At 39.4% G+C, this 19,577-nt stretch overlaps 1 protein-coding gene across 7 annotated transcripts in view; it reads left to right on the top strand.

Annotated features, from left to right (window-relative positions):
* The first annotated feature begins 453 nt into the window (after positions 1-453).
* DHRS7B (dehydrogenase/reductase 7B) overlaps positions 454-19,577 on the top strand; it is a 58,926-nt gene continuing 39,802 nt past the window's right edge. For 2 of the 7 annotated variants that reach the window (XM_087867710.1, XM_087867711.1), the window contains exon 1: positions 460-510. In XM_087867710.1, coding sequence (XP_087723836.1) covers positions 475-510 — 36 coding nt within the window. In that variant the 5' untranslated portion in view covers positions 460-474. Of the gene's footprint in view, positions 511-4,010; positions 4,080-9,772; positions 10,150-19,577 lie in introns of those variants that run through there. The other 5 variants (XM_087867714.1, XM_087867712.1, XM_087867709.1 and 2 more) reach the window with 5 other exon arrangements.

The following is a 19,577-nucleotide window of genomic DNA, read 5'->3' on the forward strand; positions in this document are numbered from 1 at the left end:
TACCCCTTTTAGGCATTCAATTGATCTCGCACTATTTACTGAAAATAACTTTCCTATTGCTTTATGGGGGTTTCCTTTCTGGGGGGGGGGAATATGCCTACATGCCTGTGGGTTTGTTTCTAGCCTCTTCTTTTCCATTCTTACATATCGCTGTTTTAATTCTGTCCTTTTAATTTATAGTAAGTCTTGATAACTGGAGCATACATTCTCCAGTGTACCGACCACTTCTCCCCACCCCAACACGCCATCGAGAGAGTGCACGGCACCCAAACCACGACCTTCCGAACGTCCCTCCGAAAGATGAAAGGAAGGCACTTAGGCAGGAGAGAGCCTTTCGGACCTCGGAGCCCTGCGCATCCTCCCGGCCCCTCGAGGAACGCACGCCCGACACGCACGCGCAGCCCGAGGGCCGGGATTGGACGGAGCCTCGCCGCCTCGGGGAGCGAAGTCTCGCGTCACTTCCGAGGCGGGAGGATGAAGTTGATTGACCATGGTCACAGAAGCGACCAGGTAGGGGCTGGGGAGGAAGCGACCTCAGTGGCGAGGGGCGGAGGGACGGGCCCGGAACTGAGGCGCGCGGGTGTATCCCAACTCGAGTGCATTCCCAGCCCAGGCGAAGGGAGGGAAGCGGGTGTAGAGGCCGGGCGGAGGCCGCTGACCCTGAGGGGCACGCCGCGCCCCTGGGCCTGCCTCTGGCCGCCCGCCGCCCCCCAGCTCTGAGGGAGGACTCAGCTCCGGCGCTTACGCTCGCGTCTTGCCTCTGGCGCTTCTGCTCTGCGCCGCTGGCGCCTTCGCTTGAGGTCCCAGTGGCGGTGTGTGCGGCTGGAAAGGGCTGTCGCGAGGCGGCGGACTCGATTCCGCACCCACGGCAGTGAAGCCCCGCGGCAGCGGGCGTGACTCAGGCTGGACCGCTAGAGGCTGGTGGCACTGGAGCCTGGCGTTAGAGACCTGGGATTAGCTAAGCAGATCCCCTATTTCACAAGGCAGGGGAGAGTGTTGACTGTGGAGCACCCGCGGAGGGGGCTGTTCTACGTATGTTACTCCATCAGTCCTTGCTCCGCCGCTTCCTGCCTGTGCGACTTTGGGCCAATGTCTGAAATTCTTGGCGCCTGGGTACTCAGCGGTAATTTTGGGAATAATACGCCATATTCGTGAGGTGGTTGTGAAACGTCAGTGAGATTGCCTGTAGAGTGCACCCCGCCTAGTGTTTGGCACATAGTACTTACCCAGTAAATGGTACCTATAGAATTCTAATTTGCCTTGGTACAGTGACTTGAAAGGTGAGAAGTTACTTTTGAAGTAACTTCTGGGCTTCGTATACACCTATGTGTAGTGAGCTAATACTTGATTCTTGTAGCGCAATTGCCAGGAAGTGCTTTTCGCGTCTTCCAATCTGTATGAAGGGGGGCGGGGTGGGGCGTTGGTGGTGAGAACAAAGAGGAAGTCAGTTTCTAAAGGAGTGGCAGGTGGAACAAGGGATCCTTAGCTTGATGACCCGGAGATGCAATTAGTAAAAATGATCTAATTCTTCTGAAGGATAGGGAGGGGAACTAACTTACGATTGTTGTCTCTTGTGATACCTCTCTTGCTCCTCACCACAAAAGAGTAAAGTGGATGGTATCATGATATGCTTTCAGGGGAGTTATGGAAGCTGAGATTACGTACAACAAATAATGGGGGAGGCAGGCTTTTAGAACTTGGCCTCTGTAAAACCTACTCATCCTCGTACAAGGGTTGCCTTTGAAGAGGTCCTTGTTAAAGAAGTTATACTTAAAAGGTAATCTGGAGCCTTGTCATAATATAGCTTATGAACATACAGAGGTCTCTCAGCTTTTTCCTAAGGTGATGATGCTTTCTCCTGAGGGTTATGGTGGAAAGGAGCCAAGATGGGAGGAAGAAGTAGGATCATGACTGGGTGTTGGTCAGGAGTTACCAGTAAGGCTGAGGGCTGCTTCTTGCTGGGATTTTCTGGGATGACCTTTTATTAACCCCAAAGACAGTGTGGTGAGGCTTCCAGATTAACAGTTGACTGTAGTTTGTGTAGTCCCAATAGGGCTTCCTTTAAAAGGAGGCATTATAAAGATGGATATGCATAAATTATGTTTTGCTGAATTAATCTTTTTCAGGAAATAGAAGATCACCTAATTTGTTCTGTTATTTTCCTTTGCAACATTAGAAGCTTCTTTAGGATCATTCCTTTTATTCCTAGGTGGAGGGTTTCTTTTATTGTAGAAAACACAGGCTTTAAAAAAAAAAAATTATACCACTGAAAAGGATCTTTGTTGTAATTTTTTTCCGGATTATAGATTGAATAGCGATCTGGTAGAAACACTAAAACAGTAGTTACCATGTGTTAATTTTATGTTATATGCCGAACCATTTACCCGAGAGGGAAGTACTGTCTTATTTTTTTTAAAATAAAGATTTATTTATTTATTTTAGAGAGCACATGTGTGCTGGGTGGGGGGAGGAGCAGAGGGAGAGTGAGGAAGAGAATCTTCAGGAGACTCCTGCTAAGCGTGGAGCCTGACACAGGGCTCTGTCCAACAACCCCGAGATCATGATCTGAGCCAAAATCAAGAGTCAGATGCTTAACTGACTGAGCCACCCAGGCGCCCGGGGAAGTACTATTTTAGTTCCATTTTTTGCAGATGAAGAAATTGAGGCTCAGAGAAGTTGAATGATGTGTCTAAATTTGGAGAATCTAAGGGAGAACAAAACAATGTTAAAGGGGGGTATCTTGGGTAATGCAGAATACACCAGGAAGGGAGGGAAAGGTTACCCTCAGATGCTGGAGAACACTGGAATGAAGGGACATTTTCTCATTAAGGCATGGAGTTTCCTACTGGGAGGGAAGGACATGTATCTTAAAGGCAAAAGTCCGTTGTTTATCTGCGTATCCTGGGCCAAGGTCAGCACAGCTGGACTGAGCTGGACTGAGCTGGACTGGTTTTGAAGTGCAGGTTTGGAGCCCTGCTGCCCTGCAGTAATGGATTGATGATGTACTTTGCTTGGAAAGAACCTGACACTGTATACAAGAGTGTGTGGGCCACATAAATGTATGATCACTTCACATCCAAAAAGATTCTTGACTTTATAAACAGATCTATTTGAAGGTTCTTTTATTTTAATTTTTATTTAAAATTTTTTTTCTTATTTTTAAAAAATTTTAATTCCAGTGTAGTTAACACAGTATTATATTAGCTTCAGGTGTACAATATAGTGATTTAGCAATTCTGTATATTACTCAGTGCTTATCAAGCTAAGTGTACTTTTAATCCCCTTCACCTATTTCACCCATCCCCCCACCCACCTCCCTCTGGTCACCATCAGTTCTCTATAGTTAAGAGTCTGTTTTTTGGGTTTTTTTTCCCCTTTGTTTTGTTTCTTAAATTACACATGACTGAAGACATACAGTATTTGTCTTTCTCTGACTTATTTTGCTTAGTGTTATATTCTTTAGCTCCATCCATGTTGTTGCAAATGGCAAGATTTCATTCTTATTTACGGCTGAATTGTGTATATATAATCCATTACATAGATGTATATATACATACAGTAAACATCCTATACAATATACGTATACATACATTTTGTACAATGTATGTATGCAATATGCATATATAATATACATATATATTATATATTGTATTTATATACGGAATATGTCAAACACACACACAGTGCATTGTATATACACCACATCTTCTTTATCCATTCATCTGTCGATGGACACTTGGGCTGCTTCTGTAATTTGACTATTGTAAATAATGCTGCAGTAAACATTGGGGTGCATTTATCCTTTTGAATAAATGTTTTTGCATTCTTTGGGTACATACCCAGTATTGTGATTACTGGATCATAGGGTAGTTCTATTTTTAATTTTTTGAGGAACCTCCACACTGTTTTCCACAGTGGCTGCACCAGTTTTCATTTCCACCAGCAGTGCAAGAGGGTTCCTTTCTCTTCACATCCTCGCCAACACTTGTTTCTTATGTTTTTGGTTTTAGCCATTCTGAAAGGTGTGAGGTGAATACCTCATTGCAGCTTTGATTTCCATTTCCCTGATGATGAGTGATGTTGAGCATCTTTTCATGTGTCTGTTGGCCATCTGTATGTCTTTGGAAAATGTTTGTTCATGTGTTCTGCCCATTTTTTAATTGGGTTATTTGCTTTTTGGGTGTTCAGTTTTTTAAGTTCTTTATATATTTTGGATACTAGCCTTTTATTGGATATGTCATTTGCAAATATCTTCTCCCACTCAGTAGGTCGTCTTTTAGTTTTGATTGTTTCCTTCATTCTGCAGAAGCTTTTTATTTTGATGTAGTCTCAGTAGTTTATTTTTGCTTTTGTTTTCCTTGCCTTAGGACACATATCTTTTTTTGGAAAAAAAGACTATTTGAGAGAGAGAGAGAGAGAGAGCATGAGCAGGGGGAAGGAGTAGAGGAAGAGGAAGAAGCAGACTTCCTGCTGAGCAGGGAGCCCGATGTGGGACTCAATCCAGGGACCCTGGGATCATGACCTGACTCAAAAGCAAACACTTAAGCGACTGAGCCACCCAGGCACCCCATAGGACACATATCTTGAAAGAAGTTGCTATAGCTGATGTGAAAAAAATTACTGCTTGTGCTCTCTTCTTTAGGGTTCTTTTAGATAATACGTTCCTATAGTGTACTTAAAATATTTTATTTAGATTTGAAGCTATATGTTTGTATTAAGAGTGTTGTGTTTGTGTTCTAGTTAAGAGCATGGAATGTGCCTTTCCTAACATACATTCCTCTTTTCCTCCATAATAATAGTAGTTAACATTCATTGAGTGTTATGTGCCAGACTTTATGCTAAGCATTTTATTGTATTATTCAATTCTCACGATAACTCCATAAAGTAGGAATAGTTATCTTTATTTATAGAGGAAGAAATGGGCTCAGAGATGGTAAGAAATTTATCCAAAGGCACAGAGCTAGTAAGGGCAGAGCCATTTCTATGTACTCCAAAAGCTAGTGCTTATCTGTGTATTTCATTCCTTCATTCAGCATATATTTATTGAACACACCTACTCTCTACCAGCAATGTGCTAGGTGTTGGGGATACAGTGATGGCCAAAACAGACACAGTCCCTTCTGTCAGGTTGCTTCTAAGTCTAACAATGGAGATAGGCAGAAAAAGAATTACAAACTAAATAATAATTACAGTCATGGTACATGCTATGGAGGACGGTAGAGGGTGCTGTGAGAACGTATAATGGGGCCATTTGGCAGCGGGAGGGAGTGAGGAGAGACAGGGGAGGCTCTGCTGAGGAAATATCTAGCTGAGACCTTTAAGGACTGAGTTGGAATTAAATTGGGCAAAGAGAAGGGTGAAGAGCTACCAGGGGGAGGGAAGGGCATGTGTGAAGTCTCAAGAATAGGAGGAGCTTGTGTCTTACCGTCACTGTGTGGCCGAAGGATGGCAAATGTTGCCCAGGCGTAACACAAAATGTAGGTAGGGGTCTTATCCTAAGAGCAGTATCACCCCCAGTCTTGGTTTATTTGCTTCTCAGAATTTATAATCAGCTCCACAAACCATACCTATTTTCCAGCTCTGATTAGAGTCCAGCCTCCTTCAAACATGTGGCTAGATTCTGGTTGCCCACAGGATGTGGATTGAGGATGAGAGGAGGGATAAATACCTAAATGGGAGACTTAATTGGCATTGGTCATTTGTACTACAAAGCTAAACAGACTTAGCGCCAGTATTTTGTTTCATCATATTGTCTCTGGTTTGCAAAATGATTTAACATTTTATAGCTCCACTGTGCTTCACACTGTATATCAGCCACCTAGGATACAAACACATAAGGACTTTCTTTTCCTTCACCATGCATATTTTAATGTTTTATTTGCCTTCCATTTAAGATGATGCTGTTTTTTTAAGGAAGATTTTGTTTATTTATTTGAGAGAGAGAGAACAGGAGCAGAGAGGGGAGCAGAGAGACAGACAGACAGACTCATGCTGAGGGTGGAGCCCGACGTGGGGTTAGATCCCAGGACCCTGAGATCATGACCTGAGCCCAGATCAAGAGTCAGACGCCCAACCGAGGTGCCCAAACGAGCCCACGCAGGTGCCCCTAAGGTGCTGCAGTTGTTTTATCAACATTATTCTTCAGCATACATTTATTTAGCATTTATTATGTGCTAGGCACTGGGCTAGGGATACAGCATGAGCAAATAGTCATGGTCTCAGTTGTCTTAGAGCTTAAGCTCCCATTTGAGGCTTGAAGGCAGAGAGGGAGGGAGGGAGTCAGGTTGAAGAGGTAGGCTGGGGTCGGACCATGCAGGCCTCATAGGTCATGCTCGTGCCAAGGATTTAAGGCTTATCCTAAGAAGGGTGAGAAGCTGTTGAAGAATTTCAGTCACGAGAGTATCATCAGCGGGTCTGTGTTACTAAAAGATCACTTTGGCTCCTCAGTGGAGGCAAAAGTCAATGGATTTGAGGGCTATTTAGGAGGCAGGCTCAATAGGGCTTGGTAATATTTTCACTCTGGGGTGAGAAGGGAAAGGGAGGTGTCAGGGCCAATTCTTCATTTTCCGGCTTGTGCTTCTGTGATAGGAAACCCTGGAGGAAGAACATGAGTTCAGCTTTGAAAAAAGACGTCTTTGAAATGATCCAAGTGCAGGTGTCACAAAGGCAATGATATAGGAGGATCTGGCATTCAGATGACAGTAATCGGCTAAGGCCCTAAAAAACCCTTGTCGGGGAGGGATTTTTTTCTCTTTCTTGTATTGAGGGAGCCATCAAAGTCGGGAAAGTGACAGTGAGGCAGCCCAGCAGAGAGTAGAATTTCTCCACATTTATGTTGGAGAAAAGTTAAGATCTGCCCACCTAAGAAATTGTCTCCACAAATGTGGAATGAAAGAAACTAGTTCTGTTACTGAATAAGCATTAACCCAGACTGGGATCCATCACAAGTAGTCCGCTAATGAGATTGCAAAAACAAAAAAGAAATTCTGCCATTTACAATCGGTTACATACACAGTGTCAAGATTAATGGTAATCTCGTAAGAAGACTTGACAGCACCATTTGAATGTACATGCTCTCATAATTTCTCCTAAATTCACCTGGTAATTGGGGTGGCCATCTGAACTAATTAATTGCCTTTATCTGAAGGAAAAGTAAAACCTCTCCGATCTCAGTGTGCACGTTAATAGAGGTGTGTAGGCTAAACTCCTACCATGACTGGGAGAGGGGGCGCTGTCTTCCTGCGTATTTACATTTAAAAGAGATGGCTTCTAGGACTTTCAGAAAAACATTCCTGAGTTCCGCAACTAGCTTATTTAACCTTTAAAAAGATTTGCATACATATCAAAGGACAGAGGCAAGTTTTATAAATACTGGGTTGTTCAAAGAAATGCTCTAAGAAAAATGAGGGAGGCAAAAAGATTTCTTTCCCTTTTGGCAACAGAGAAAAGTCAATTTTAAAAATTTACTTATGGTGCAGTAAAATGTTGGACTGAGGCACACACAGGATGGGGATTATTCTGAAGATGACTTTTAAGTGAGTTCCACGTAGTTTTGCCTAGTTAGGATGCCCTCAAATGGTCAAATGTAGCCCATAATTTCTTGTACATCGATTTCTTTATTTATTTCTTAAAAAAGATTTTATTTATTCATTCGACAGAGATAGAGACAGCCAGCGAGAGAGGGAACACAAGCAGGGGAAGTGGGAGAAGAAGAAGCAGGCTCCCAGCGGAGGAGCCTGACATGGGGCTCGATCCCAGAACGCCAGGATCATGCCCTCAGCCGAAGGCAGACGCTTAACTACTGAGCCACCCAGGCGCCCCTTGTACATTGATTTAAAGAAAAATGTAGATCTGGGTCGTCCTGGTAGTTTCTAGCCAAAACTCTTGTCTCTCATAGTTAACCCTTCCAGGGCTTGTCTTGTCCTCCTTAATGTCAATAATGTCATTTCTTAGTCCTACCCAATGTTAAAAAAACAAAATTCAAATAAGTAAAATTTAAAGATTTTATTAGCTTTATTCAATGATTCATGAATCAGGCAGCATCCCGTCTAGCAGACAGAAAGGAGCTCCAAGGAACTGTGCAAAATGAAAGACTTATCAGCAGAAGGGAGTGGGAACAAGGAAGTTATACTAGCAAAAAGTGGATTGGTTTTGGCAAGGTCACTTTCCTTTAGGGGATGGCAGGGGTCTATCAGACAGATTACCTCACTAATGCTGACCAGGTGATTCCTGAGTGACTGGCTTAGGACCCTACTTCTGGAAGAGTCTGAGACTGTAATTCAGCTAAGATTTGGTTTGGTGATGTGGGGCTTAGCAAACACGACTCAGTTTGGGGTCTTTTGTCTTGTTTTTAACCCCAGTTATACACATACGAGACCTTTCTTTGGTAGGTAACGTTAAGATTTTAATGCCGAAATGAACTCTCCATTAATCTATTCTGGAAAGCTATAAACTTGAGGATGGAAATTGAGGTTGAATGGCAAATAAATTTAGCTTGGAAAGTTCTTGCCACCCACCAAGGTAGGAAATTGGAAATTGAATAAATGCTTTTGGATTCTGCCTGAGCTCTCCTTCCCATCTCCTTAAGTTCATGGTAACCTGAGACTTTGTCTGCTCATCTGCTTTGTGGAGGGAGAGGTCTGCTGATAGCAGCTGAATTAATGGGACATCATTTACAAGTAGTTTAGCTTGTTTGCTGTAGCTAGAGCTTTATTTTATCAAGTAAGGGCATGTGTGTACTGGGAGCACTAAGTTTTGAAGGGAGGTGTAAGATTTTCCAGGTTTATATGAGTAGTACTTAGCAGTTGTTAAACTGGAAAGTGTATTAGGAAACTACTGTTGCTTCAAAATTCTCTGTGAGTATGGTATTATAGGCCAGATTGGCTTAAAACATTAGCTAAGCTGAATCAAGGAAATTGTACTGAGTTCCTATTAAGTGATTAGCTTGTTTATATTCAATTCTTGCATAAAAGCCTTTGTATTTTGTTTGGGTGATTGCAGCCGAATATGGGGATCTATTCATCTAGACAGTATTAAAATTCTTCCTGTTTAAGGCTCCAACTAAAGGATTACTAATATTATTATTATTTACCCCCTATTTAGTGCACTTAATGTGGACTTTAGAGTCTGAATACCTGGTTCAACTCTCTAGTCTTCCATTTGCTAGCTATGTGACTTCAAGTGCTTTTCTCATTTAGCAGATGGAAATAACTCTCATACCTACCTCACAGGATTGCTATGAGGAGGAAATGAGATCATGGGTATGGAGTATGTAGCCCAGTATGTTGCAAACACTAAAAAAAGTTAGTAATTGTTATTAATATTTTTCTTTACGCAGTAGCCATATATGGTAACAAGATAAAAGTTACTTTTTTAAAGTACAGTTTGGACATTTGTATAGTATTATTGTTTCACTCCATTAAAGTTGTCATGTGTGTTAGAAACGTCACAGAATAGGTAAAAGATTAATTATATTAGAAATAGAAATACATTTCTGGTTTGAGGAGTTGGGATATCTAGTAATTTCTACCATATCTTCAAGGGAATGAAGGATTGTGACATTATATCTTATAGCGTTCTGTAATATATAAAAAGCATCTGAAAGCAGCATTGTCCCTCTTTTCCTCTCAGTTGCAAGGTCTTTACAAAGGGCAGGCTTTTTTCTCTCTTCTTAACCTGTGGATTAACAAATTGTGACAAATAGTGGTTCTTACATACTGTGCATGCACCTCCCAAGGGCCCAATCCAGTAGGTTGCACAACAGTGATACAGCTTTTGCTCTCCACTGACTTTTTGGGATAGCGATTGGGGCTTGAAGTTCCAGCTCCTGAAAACCAGGAGATAGGAGTACCGCGAGGAAGCCCATGGCGCTCAGGTGTTCAGTTTGCTCATTTCACATATGCTGCCCATTTGTTCATCATTCAGTCAACAATATTTACCGAACATCTACTTTGTGTCTGGCCCAGGAAACAGAGAATTGATTGGCATAAGCCACCAGAGAGAGTTCACATGTGGACAGATCAAGTGTTCCCAGAGCTCTGGCCTGAGGCACCAGACAGTTCCGGGCTTTCCTCTTGATCTGATTTCCAGGTTGAGAAACACTCACATGAGGTAAACATGCAACAGCAGAGAATGTTTCTGGCAGCTGGGGTAAGTAATTCCAGTGGACCCCACTCATCACTTTATAATATGTGAGGAACTGTTAACCTCTTTATCTCTTATTAGTGTCTTGAGATGTGTGTAGAATGAGGATTATTTCCTTATTTTATAGGTGGGGAAGCTGGGGTCCAAAGTGGAAAATAAGTTCCATTGTAGAACAGGAAATAAATGGTGGCAACATTTTGGCTCCACCATTGCTCTACCATGTAGCAATTATAGTGATTTGCGTTTCATTTGTAATGCTGGACTGCCTCAGTTTAAGGAATCTAGAAGTAAGAAAATCCAGATATACTAATTCACTCAGGTTTAAGAGGTGAATATTCACATTGCAGAAGGATTTTCTAGCAAAGGTAGGCATTCTAACTTTGGTATCCAGATGGGCTTATGACGGTTTGTGGATTTCCTGATATCATTTCCACAGTTTATTTGTATAAACTTGTATTTTAGCAGATTCAGCAGTAGTAAGGTTTCCAAAGGAATCTATTCCGAGAAAAGGCAGAGAATTTTAAAAATTCAATATATAAATTTAAAAACTATGGTACTTAATTTTCCCTAGTCAGTGTTTCTCAGACAGTAATGCCCCCCCAAAAAATTGTTTAAAGAAATAAAATTTAAATGCAGCTTTGTAGGAAAATATCTGTTATGTTCCTCAGTGTGTTGTGTGTGGTAGAATATACTGTGTAGAATGGTCTCAATTAATGAAAAGGAGGTTAAAAAAAGAGAAGGTCACTTCATTGTTAATTGGTGGATAAGGAGAAATGAAATTTAAGTAGTTACTTTGGCCACCCATGAGTGCTAGACATAGCAAGGAAGATTAATTCATCCATTTTCTTTGTTCCTTTAAAAAAAAAAAGATTTTATTTATTTATTTGTCAGAGAGAAGGAGCGCACAAACGTGGGGAATGGCAGGCAGTGGGAGAAGCAAACTCCCTGCTGAGCAGGGAGCCTGATGTGGGACTTGATCCCAGGACCCTGGGATCATGACCTGAGCCAAAGGCAGACACTTAACTGACTGAGCCATCCAGGCATCCCTCCTTTGTTCCTTCTTTTCACCCTTTCTGACATTACCTACCAACTTTCTAAGTAGATAACCCAGTAATTGTAGAGATAATTGCTATCATTTCTAATCCTTCCTACAACTGTGTGAGGCAGGTGTTAGACATATTTTGCAGATAAGGAAACTGGCTGAAATATTAAGTAACTTGTCTAGAGATACTTACCTAGGTAGTCTGATTATTGGTATTTGAACCTAGGTCTGCCTGGTTCCAAAGACAGTTTGCTATGTTATATCAGTAATTTGAAATTATCGTCATACCTGTCATTTATAACTCAATAGAAAAATGGTAGCTGGAAACTTGATCTTAGGTAAAAAGCAAGAGAAATTTAAAGGGAAATTATTTATTGGAAAAAAAATACTAAATTGTAAGAAACAAAATTTGGTTTTGAATTGTATCAAAAGGAGGATGTGGTTGGACAACTGTAGCAACTGACACCAGGCCAGGGATACTGGATAAAGTGAGGAAATGTAAATTTTTGCAACAAGAAGCAAATTTCACAGTGATCTAGTATCTTTTTTTCTTCCCATAAACTGGAAATTAAAATTAATTGCTTTTTTTCCCTCAACATTTTAAACTTAACTCGGCCACATATCACATCTTATAAGCCATCTCTTTTGAAAGGTTCTAATTGACATGCAGTATTTGGTTATGAAGATATTCAGATAGGGTGATTTGAGAGACAGAATTTCCATTTGATTAGGTTTGTGTTATTATTATCAGTTTTAATTTTTAGCAGTAGGGAAAAGTCCATTAAGTCCTTGGGATGAGGTATGGTAAAGACTTCTGGTATGGTAAAGAGGTTGCAAATTTCCTCAAAAAACCAACTGTAAAACAGGACAAATTTGTCAAAAGCAACCATTTCAGAGGTCTGGAAATTGACCAAAGACACACAACAAATTGAGAAGCATTTATTCAAGAAAAGCATCGAACATTAGGTGAGACCAATGGGAATCTGTTGTGTTCCTGCCTGGGCTCCTCCCATCCCATCCCATCCCATACCCCCAGCTCAGTTAGTGTAGTAGTTCAACCAGGTGACTAGTTGTCTCACTGTTAGAGGGGGCTAACTATTTGGAACAGAACGGCGGGGCGGGGGGGGGGGGAGCCATGCCCAGCAGCTTTGTCAGTAAAGCTATTGATCTTAATTGAGAAGTGAGTGGGGAAGACCAGCAGCTTTGTAGTCTTAGGTTTTTGGCCCTGGTTGGCCAAGCAGTGAACCAGTAGACTAGCTAGAAATTTGACAGGTCCTATTAGTGAGACAGGCATAGATAGGCTTGATAAACCCCCACATGCTCTAGATGACTGGAAAGCTACATGTATGAGCACGGTTTGCTAGAGACGCCCAACCTATCCACACATCCCTGGATGACAGTGTGCAAATACAGAGGAGTTATGAGAAAGCTTGATGAAAAGTAAAAGCTGAGGAAGACTTGAAAATTGCTTGAACTTTGAATGTACTTCCCATACCACATAGATCCATCTGCAAAGGGTAGAAGCTGTACTTGTCTGAGGTGTTTGGGCACAAATACTTACATATAGTGATCATTAAGATATTCAGATAACCACCAGTAGGAATCCAAGCATAAAAATAAAAATAAGAAGAAAAAAAGAAAAACTGAGCAGAGACATCAGTGGCCACACACTGGGGGTGAAACAAAATCCATAAGTTTAGTACAGGCAAATTATTAAATTTTAAAAGTCAGCTACTCTACCAGTCTTCAGAGGAGAAAATGAGAATCTGGAGTTGCTACAATGTAATATCTAAAATAGTCAGTTTTCAACAAAAAGTTTATAAGACATGTTGAAGAAACAGGAAAGTGTGACTCATACCTAGGGGGAAATAGCAAAAAGAACAAAGGTTGAAGACAGATTAATAGAGCCTCAGAAATCCCTGGGACAATATCAAGTGTACTGTTATTTGGGAGTCCCAGAAGAAGAGAGAATGGGGCAGAAAAACTAAGAAATAATGTCCCAGGATATCTGGGTGGCTCAGTTGTTAAGCTGCTGCCTTTGCCTCAGGTCATGATCCCAGGGTCCCCCAGGGACCAGAGATCATCTCCTCTGCTCAGCGGAGAGCCTGCTTCTCCCTCTCCCTTTTCCTCTCCACCCCCCAACCCCCGCTCGTGCTCTCTCTCTCTGTCTGAAATGAATAAATAAATATTAAAAAAAAAAAAAAAAGAATGTCCCCAGATCCCCAAATTTGATGAAGAGCATAGTATTAGTTTCTTATTGCTGCTATAATAAGTTTACCACAAATGCAATAGCTTAAAACTCCATAAATTTATTATCTTATAGTTCTTGAGGTCAGAAGTCCTAAAATCAAGGTGTCAGCAAAATTGTATTCCTGTTGGAAGTTCTGGAGGGACTCTGTGTACTTGCCTTTTCCAGCTTCTGTAGGCCATCAGCATTCATTAGCTCAGGGCCCCTTCCTTACATTACTCTAACCTCTACTCCTGTTGTCATATCTACTCAATGACTCATCCCTCTTGCCTCCCTCTTATGAGGACTCTTGTGATTGTATTGGGCCTGCCAAGGTAACGTGAGATAATCTCCCCATCTCGAGATCCTTAATTAATTGCATCTGTAAAGTTCCTTTTACCATGTAAATAAGATAATATAGTTTTCAGGAATTAGGATGTGGACATCTTTGGGGGATTTTATTCAGGCTACTATAAACATCAGTATATATATCCAGGAAACTCAGTGAACCCCAAGTAGGGTAAACACAAAGATTCTCACCTAGATACATCATAGTAAAACTGTTGAAAGCCAAAGATCAAAGTTAAAAGCAATAAGAGAAAAATTACTCCTCACACACAAGGGACAACCCTGTGATTAATGGCTTAACTTCTCATCTTAAAGAGTGGTGTTGGAACTTCTGGTTTCTTATTCAGCATGTAAGGAGGTTAGAAGTTGCCTTTCCATCCTAATAAGTAAAAACAAGAACAAGTGGAAAAATCAACCAACTCTTAGGTCCGTCAGAGTCATGAGATCACAGAGCAAACTGTTGTCACTAAAATTGGTAAGAAGGGTGGATACAGAGAATCACATTTATTGGATAAGTACTGCTGCAGGAAAACCTGAACTGTAATTGACAAATTGCTGGAAGCTCAATGTGGATAAATTTGAGAGTTAAAAACTGGAGGGACCCAGTCTAAAGGGGGCCCCACAGTTTTGTGAGTTTTGACTCCAGGAGCTCTACCAGGCCCTCACAGTGGATATTGGGAGAAAAATTCCCCTGTGCTTCTGTTATGGGGAGGGAAAAGTAACTGTTTTGAAATACACCGGAGCATTTTGTTCTTTACAGACCTGCCCCCAGGAGAAACTATTTTATCTAGGGAACTCAGAGAAAGGGAAATACTCAACTCTAGCTCCCTCTAGTTATCCTGTCCTATGGAAGGAGGGGAATAAAACCCTGAGAACCACTGATGAAGTTCACAGTTTGGGGGATAGGCTTGCCAAAAGACTAGATCTGATCATAGAGCCAGAGCATGCTTCCGCTGCCTCTACATTTCTCAAGGCCTATTTACTGCAGTTCTTTTTAACCAGTACATCATTTCTGCCTTTCAAGAAAACATTACAAGGCATACTGAAAGACAAAAAACACAGTTTGAAGAGACTGAACAGCATTAGAATCAGAGTCAGATATGGCAGGAAAGTTGGAATTATCAGACTGATAATTTGAAAACTATGATTAATATGCTAAGGAGTTTAAAAGAAAAAATAGACAACATGCAAGAACAGATGGATAATATAAGCAGAGAGATAGGAAATCTAGGAAAGAAAAAAGAAGTGCTAGAGATAGAAAACACTCTAAGAGAAATGAAGAATGTCTTTTATGGGCATGGCTGAGGAAAGAATCTCTGAGCTTGGCATATGACAGTAGGAACTTTCAAAACTGAAGAAGCAAAAAGGCAGAAAGAATATATAAGAACTGTGAAACAACTACAAAAGATGTAACATATGCATAATGGGAATACCAGAATGAAAAGAAAAGGAATCAGAAACAATATTTGAAGCAATAATGATAGAGAATGTGCCCAAATTAATCAGAGACACCAAACCACAGATCCAGGAAGCTCAGGGAATACCAAGTAAGGTAATACCAAGAAAATCTCACAACACCTAGGCATACTATTGTTAAACTTCAGAAAATCAAAGATAAGAAAAATCTTCAAAGAAGCAAAAAGCCACCCCCACACAAAAAAAACTTACCCATAGAGGAACAAAGATAAGAAATACATCTGATTTCTCCTCAGAAACCATTAAGCAAAAACAGAATGGTATGAAATTTCCAGAATGTTAAGAGAAAAAGCCTAGAAATTTTACACAAAATTTTTAAGTTTTTATTTATTTTTTAAGTAATCTCTACACCCAACTGGGTCTCAAACTCACAACTTGGAGATGAAGAGTCATATGCTGCATTGACTGAGCCAGCCTTGTGCCCCCCAAATCCTAGAATTCTATACCCTGGGAACTTATCTTTCAAAAGTGAAGGAGAAACAGACTTCTCAGACAAACACAAATTGAGGGAATTTTTTGTCAGTAGACATGCCTTGTAAGAAATGTTAAAAGAAGTTCTTCAGAGAAGGAAAATGTTATAGGTCAGAAACTCAGATCTATGTCAAAGAAGAAAGAGCATCGGTGAAAGTAAAATAAAAACTTTTATTTTTCCTGTTCTTAATTGGCCTAACAGGTAACAGTTTGCTCAGAATAATAATAGGAAAAATGTATCAGTTTGTGTGGATATGCTTATGCATAAGTGAAATGGATGACAGGAATGATGTAAGAGATGGAAGAAAGGAATTAGTATTTTATCACTTGCATTATCTGTGAAGTGTTATAGTGTTAATTGAAAGTGGGCTTGGATGAGTTATAAATATATGCTGCATTCCATAAAGCAACCACTAAAAAAAGTTTAAAAAGAAGTATAATTGATATTCTAAAAAAAAAAAAATTGGAATCATATAAATGCTCAGTTAAAACTCCAAAAGGTAGAAAAAGTATAGAAGACAAAAATAGGAGCAAAGAATGATTACAACAAATATAAAACGGTAACAAATATGGTAGATATTAATCTAACTATATAAATAATCACTCCAAAGATCAGTGGTCTATATATACCAATTAAATAAATTTTCAGAATGGATCAAAAAACGAGACCCAAAAATATTTTGTCTACAAGAAATCTATTTTAAATATAAAGACATAGATTAAAATAAAGGGATGGAGAAAGATATATCATGCTAACACTAATGAAAAAGCAGGAGTAGCTACAATAATTTTAGAGCAGACTTCAGGGTAAAGAAAGTGATCAGGAATAAAGAGGGGCATTACATAATGATAAAGAGAGTAAAAAATACACCCAAAAGGCATAACATTCCTTAATGTGTATGCACCTAACTATAGGGTGTCAAGGTACATGAGGCAAAAACTGATAGAATTGCAAAGATGAATGACTAATCCACTATTGTAATTGAAGACTTAATACCTCTCTATCAGAAATGGACATAATTCACCAGGCAGAAAATCAGTGAGAACATATTTGAAGTTAATAGCACCATCAATCAACTGGATATAATTAACATCTATAGAATATTTCATCCAACAACAGCAGATTACAAATTATTCTCAAATTCAGATGAAACATTCACCAAGATAGATCACATTCCGGGCCATAAAATACAACAAATTTTAAAAGAATAGAAACCATATATCGTCTGCTTTCGGGCCACATTGGAATTAAAGTAGAAGTCAGTAACAGATAGGTAGTTGGAAAATGTCCCAAAATACTTGGAAAATTAAACAACACACTTCTAAATAACATGTGGGTCAAAGAAGAAATCTGAAATTTAAAAATATTTTGAACTAAGTGGAAATGAAGATCAATTTATCAAAATGTGTGGAATGTAGTGAAAACTATGTTTAGAAATTCATAGCATTGAATGCATATATTAGAAAAACAAAGAAAAATCCAAAGTAAGTAATTTAAGCTTCTACATTAGGAAAAAGAACAAATTAAATCAAAAGTAAGCAGAATAATAATGATAATTGGAGTAGAAATCCAAATGAAATTGAAAAATTTCAATTGATTTCAATTAATAGGAAATCAGTAAAGAAAATCAAAACCAAAAGCTGATTTTTTTTGAAAGAGATCAATAAAATTGATAAGCCTGTAGCCAGGCTAACTAAGAAAAGGAAAAAAAGACATTGGTAATATCAGAAGAGAAAGAGGAAACATCGCTACAGGTCCCATGGACATGATACTAAAGGAATATGAACAATTCTGTGCCCACATATTTGATAACCGAGATGAAATTGACCAATTATTTGAAAGACACAATGTGTCAATCTCATACAAGAGGAAATATACAGTCTGAATAGGCATATATCTGTGAAAGAATTGGGATTAATAATGTTCCAAAGTAGAAAGTACCAGACCTGAATGAGTTCACTGGTGATTGTGCTAAACATTTAAGAAATTTTGCCAGTTCTTTACAATCTCTTCCAGAAGATAGAAGCAGAGGGAATACTTCCTAACTCACTCTGTGAGGCCAATATTACCCCGATAGCAAAACTAGACAAAGAGATTACAAGAAAATAAAACTACAGACCAAGATCTCTCATGAACATATATGCAGAAATCCTCAACAAAATATTACCATTTCAAATCAAGCATTGTATAAAAGAATTATACACCATGACCAAGTGGAATTTATCTCAGCATGTAACGCTGGTTGAACATTCAAAAATCAATTAATAGAACCCATCACATTAACATACTAAAGAAGAAAAATTATGTGACTGTATCAATGGATGCAGAAAAAGCATTTGACAAAATCCAATACCCATTCGTGATTTAAAAAAAACAAATTTCAGCAAACTGGGAATAGAAGAGAACTTCCTCAAATTGACAGAGAACATTTACAATAAACCTACAGCCAACATCAACCTACTTAATAGTGAGAAACTCAAAGCTTCCCTACTGAGATTAGGAAGAAGGCAATGCTCTTCTCACCACTGCTTTTCGATGTAGTATTGGAAGTCCTAACTAATGCGATAAGATGAGAAAGGGAAGTAAAAAGTATACTGTTGTAGAAGGAAGGAATAAAACGGTCTTTTTTTTGCAGATGACATGATTGTCTATGTGGAAAACCCAAAAGAATCAGCAAAAAAACCCTCCTGGAATTAATAAGCAATTATAACTTAGGTTATAGGCACAAGGTTAATATATAAAAGTCAATCACTTTCCTATATACCAGCAATGACCAACTGGAATTTAAAATTAAAGATAATATCATTTCTGTTAGCATCCCCACCCCGTGCAAAAAAGAAGTACTTAAGTATAAGTCTAACCAAATTTGTTCAAGATGTATATGAGGAAAACTGCCAAACTCTGATATATGAAATTAAAGAACTAAATAGTGAGCTATTCCATGTTCATGGATAGAATGACTCAATATTGTCAAGATGTCAGTTCTCAGCTTGATCAATGATTTCAACATAACCTCAATAAAAATCCCAGAAAGTTATTTTGTGGATATTGACAAACTGATTCTAAAATTTATATGGAGAGGCAAAAGACCCAGAATAGCCAACTTGATTATTGAAGAACTAAGTTGGAAGATGACACTATGCAACTTCAAGACTGACTGTAAAGCAACATTAATCAAGACAACATGGTATTGGTGAAAGAACAAACAGATCAATGGAACAGAATAGACAGCCCAGAAATAGACCCACAAAGCTATAGTCACTTGATTGTTGAAAAAGGAGCAAAGGCAATACAATGGAGCAAAGAGTTTTTTCAACAAATGATGCTGGAACAACTGCACACCTATACCCAAAAAAATGAAGCTAGACATAGATCTTACACCCTTTACAAAAATTAACTCAGACTGGATCACAGACCTAAATGTAAAACAAAGCTATGAAACTAGCATACAACGTTGGAGAAAACCTTGATAATCTGGGCTACAGTGATGCCTTTTTAGATACAACACCAAAGACGTGATCCATGAACAAAATACTTGATAACCTAGACTTCATTAGAATTAAAAACTTCTGGAAAAAACAGTGTCAAGAAAATGAGAAGACAAGCCACAGGTTGGAAGAAAATATTTGTAAAAGACGTATCTGATCAATGACTGCTATCCAAAATATACAAAGAACTCTTAAATTGAAACTCAATAGTAAGAAAATGAACAGCTGAAAATTGGAGCAGAAGACTAAACAGACACCTTCGCAAAGAAGATACGCAGATGGCAAGTAAACATGAAAAGGTGTTCAACATCATAGGTCGCTGGAGAATGGCAAATTGAGACGACAGTGAGATGTCAGTGCACACCTATTAGAATGGCCAAC

The sequence above is a fragment of the Ursus americanus genome, chromosome 14 (assembly GCF_024610735.1).
Source record: "Ursus americanus isolate L20-20 chromosome 14, mUrsAme1.1.p, whole genome shotgun sequence".
Lineage (NCBI taxonomy): Eukaryota > Metazoa > Chordata > Mammalia > Carnivora > Ursidae > Ursus > Ursus americanus.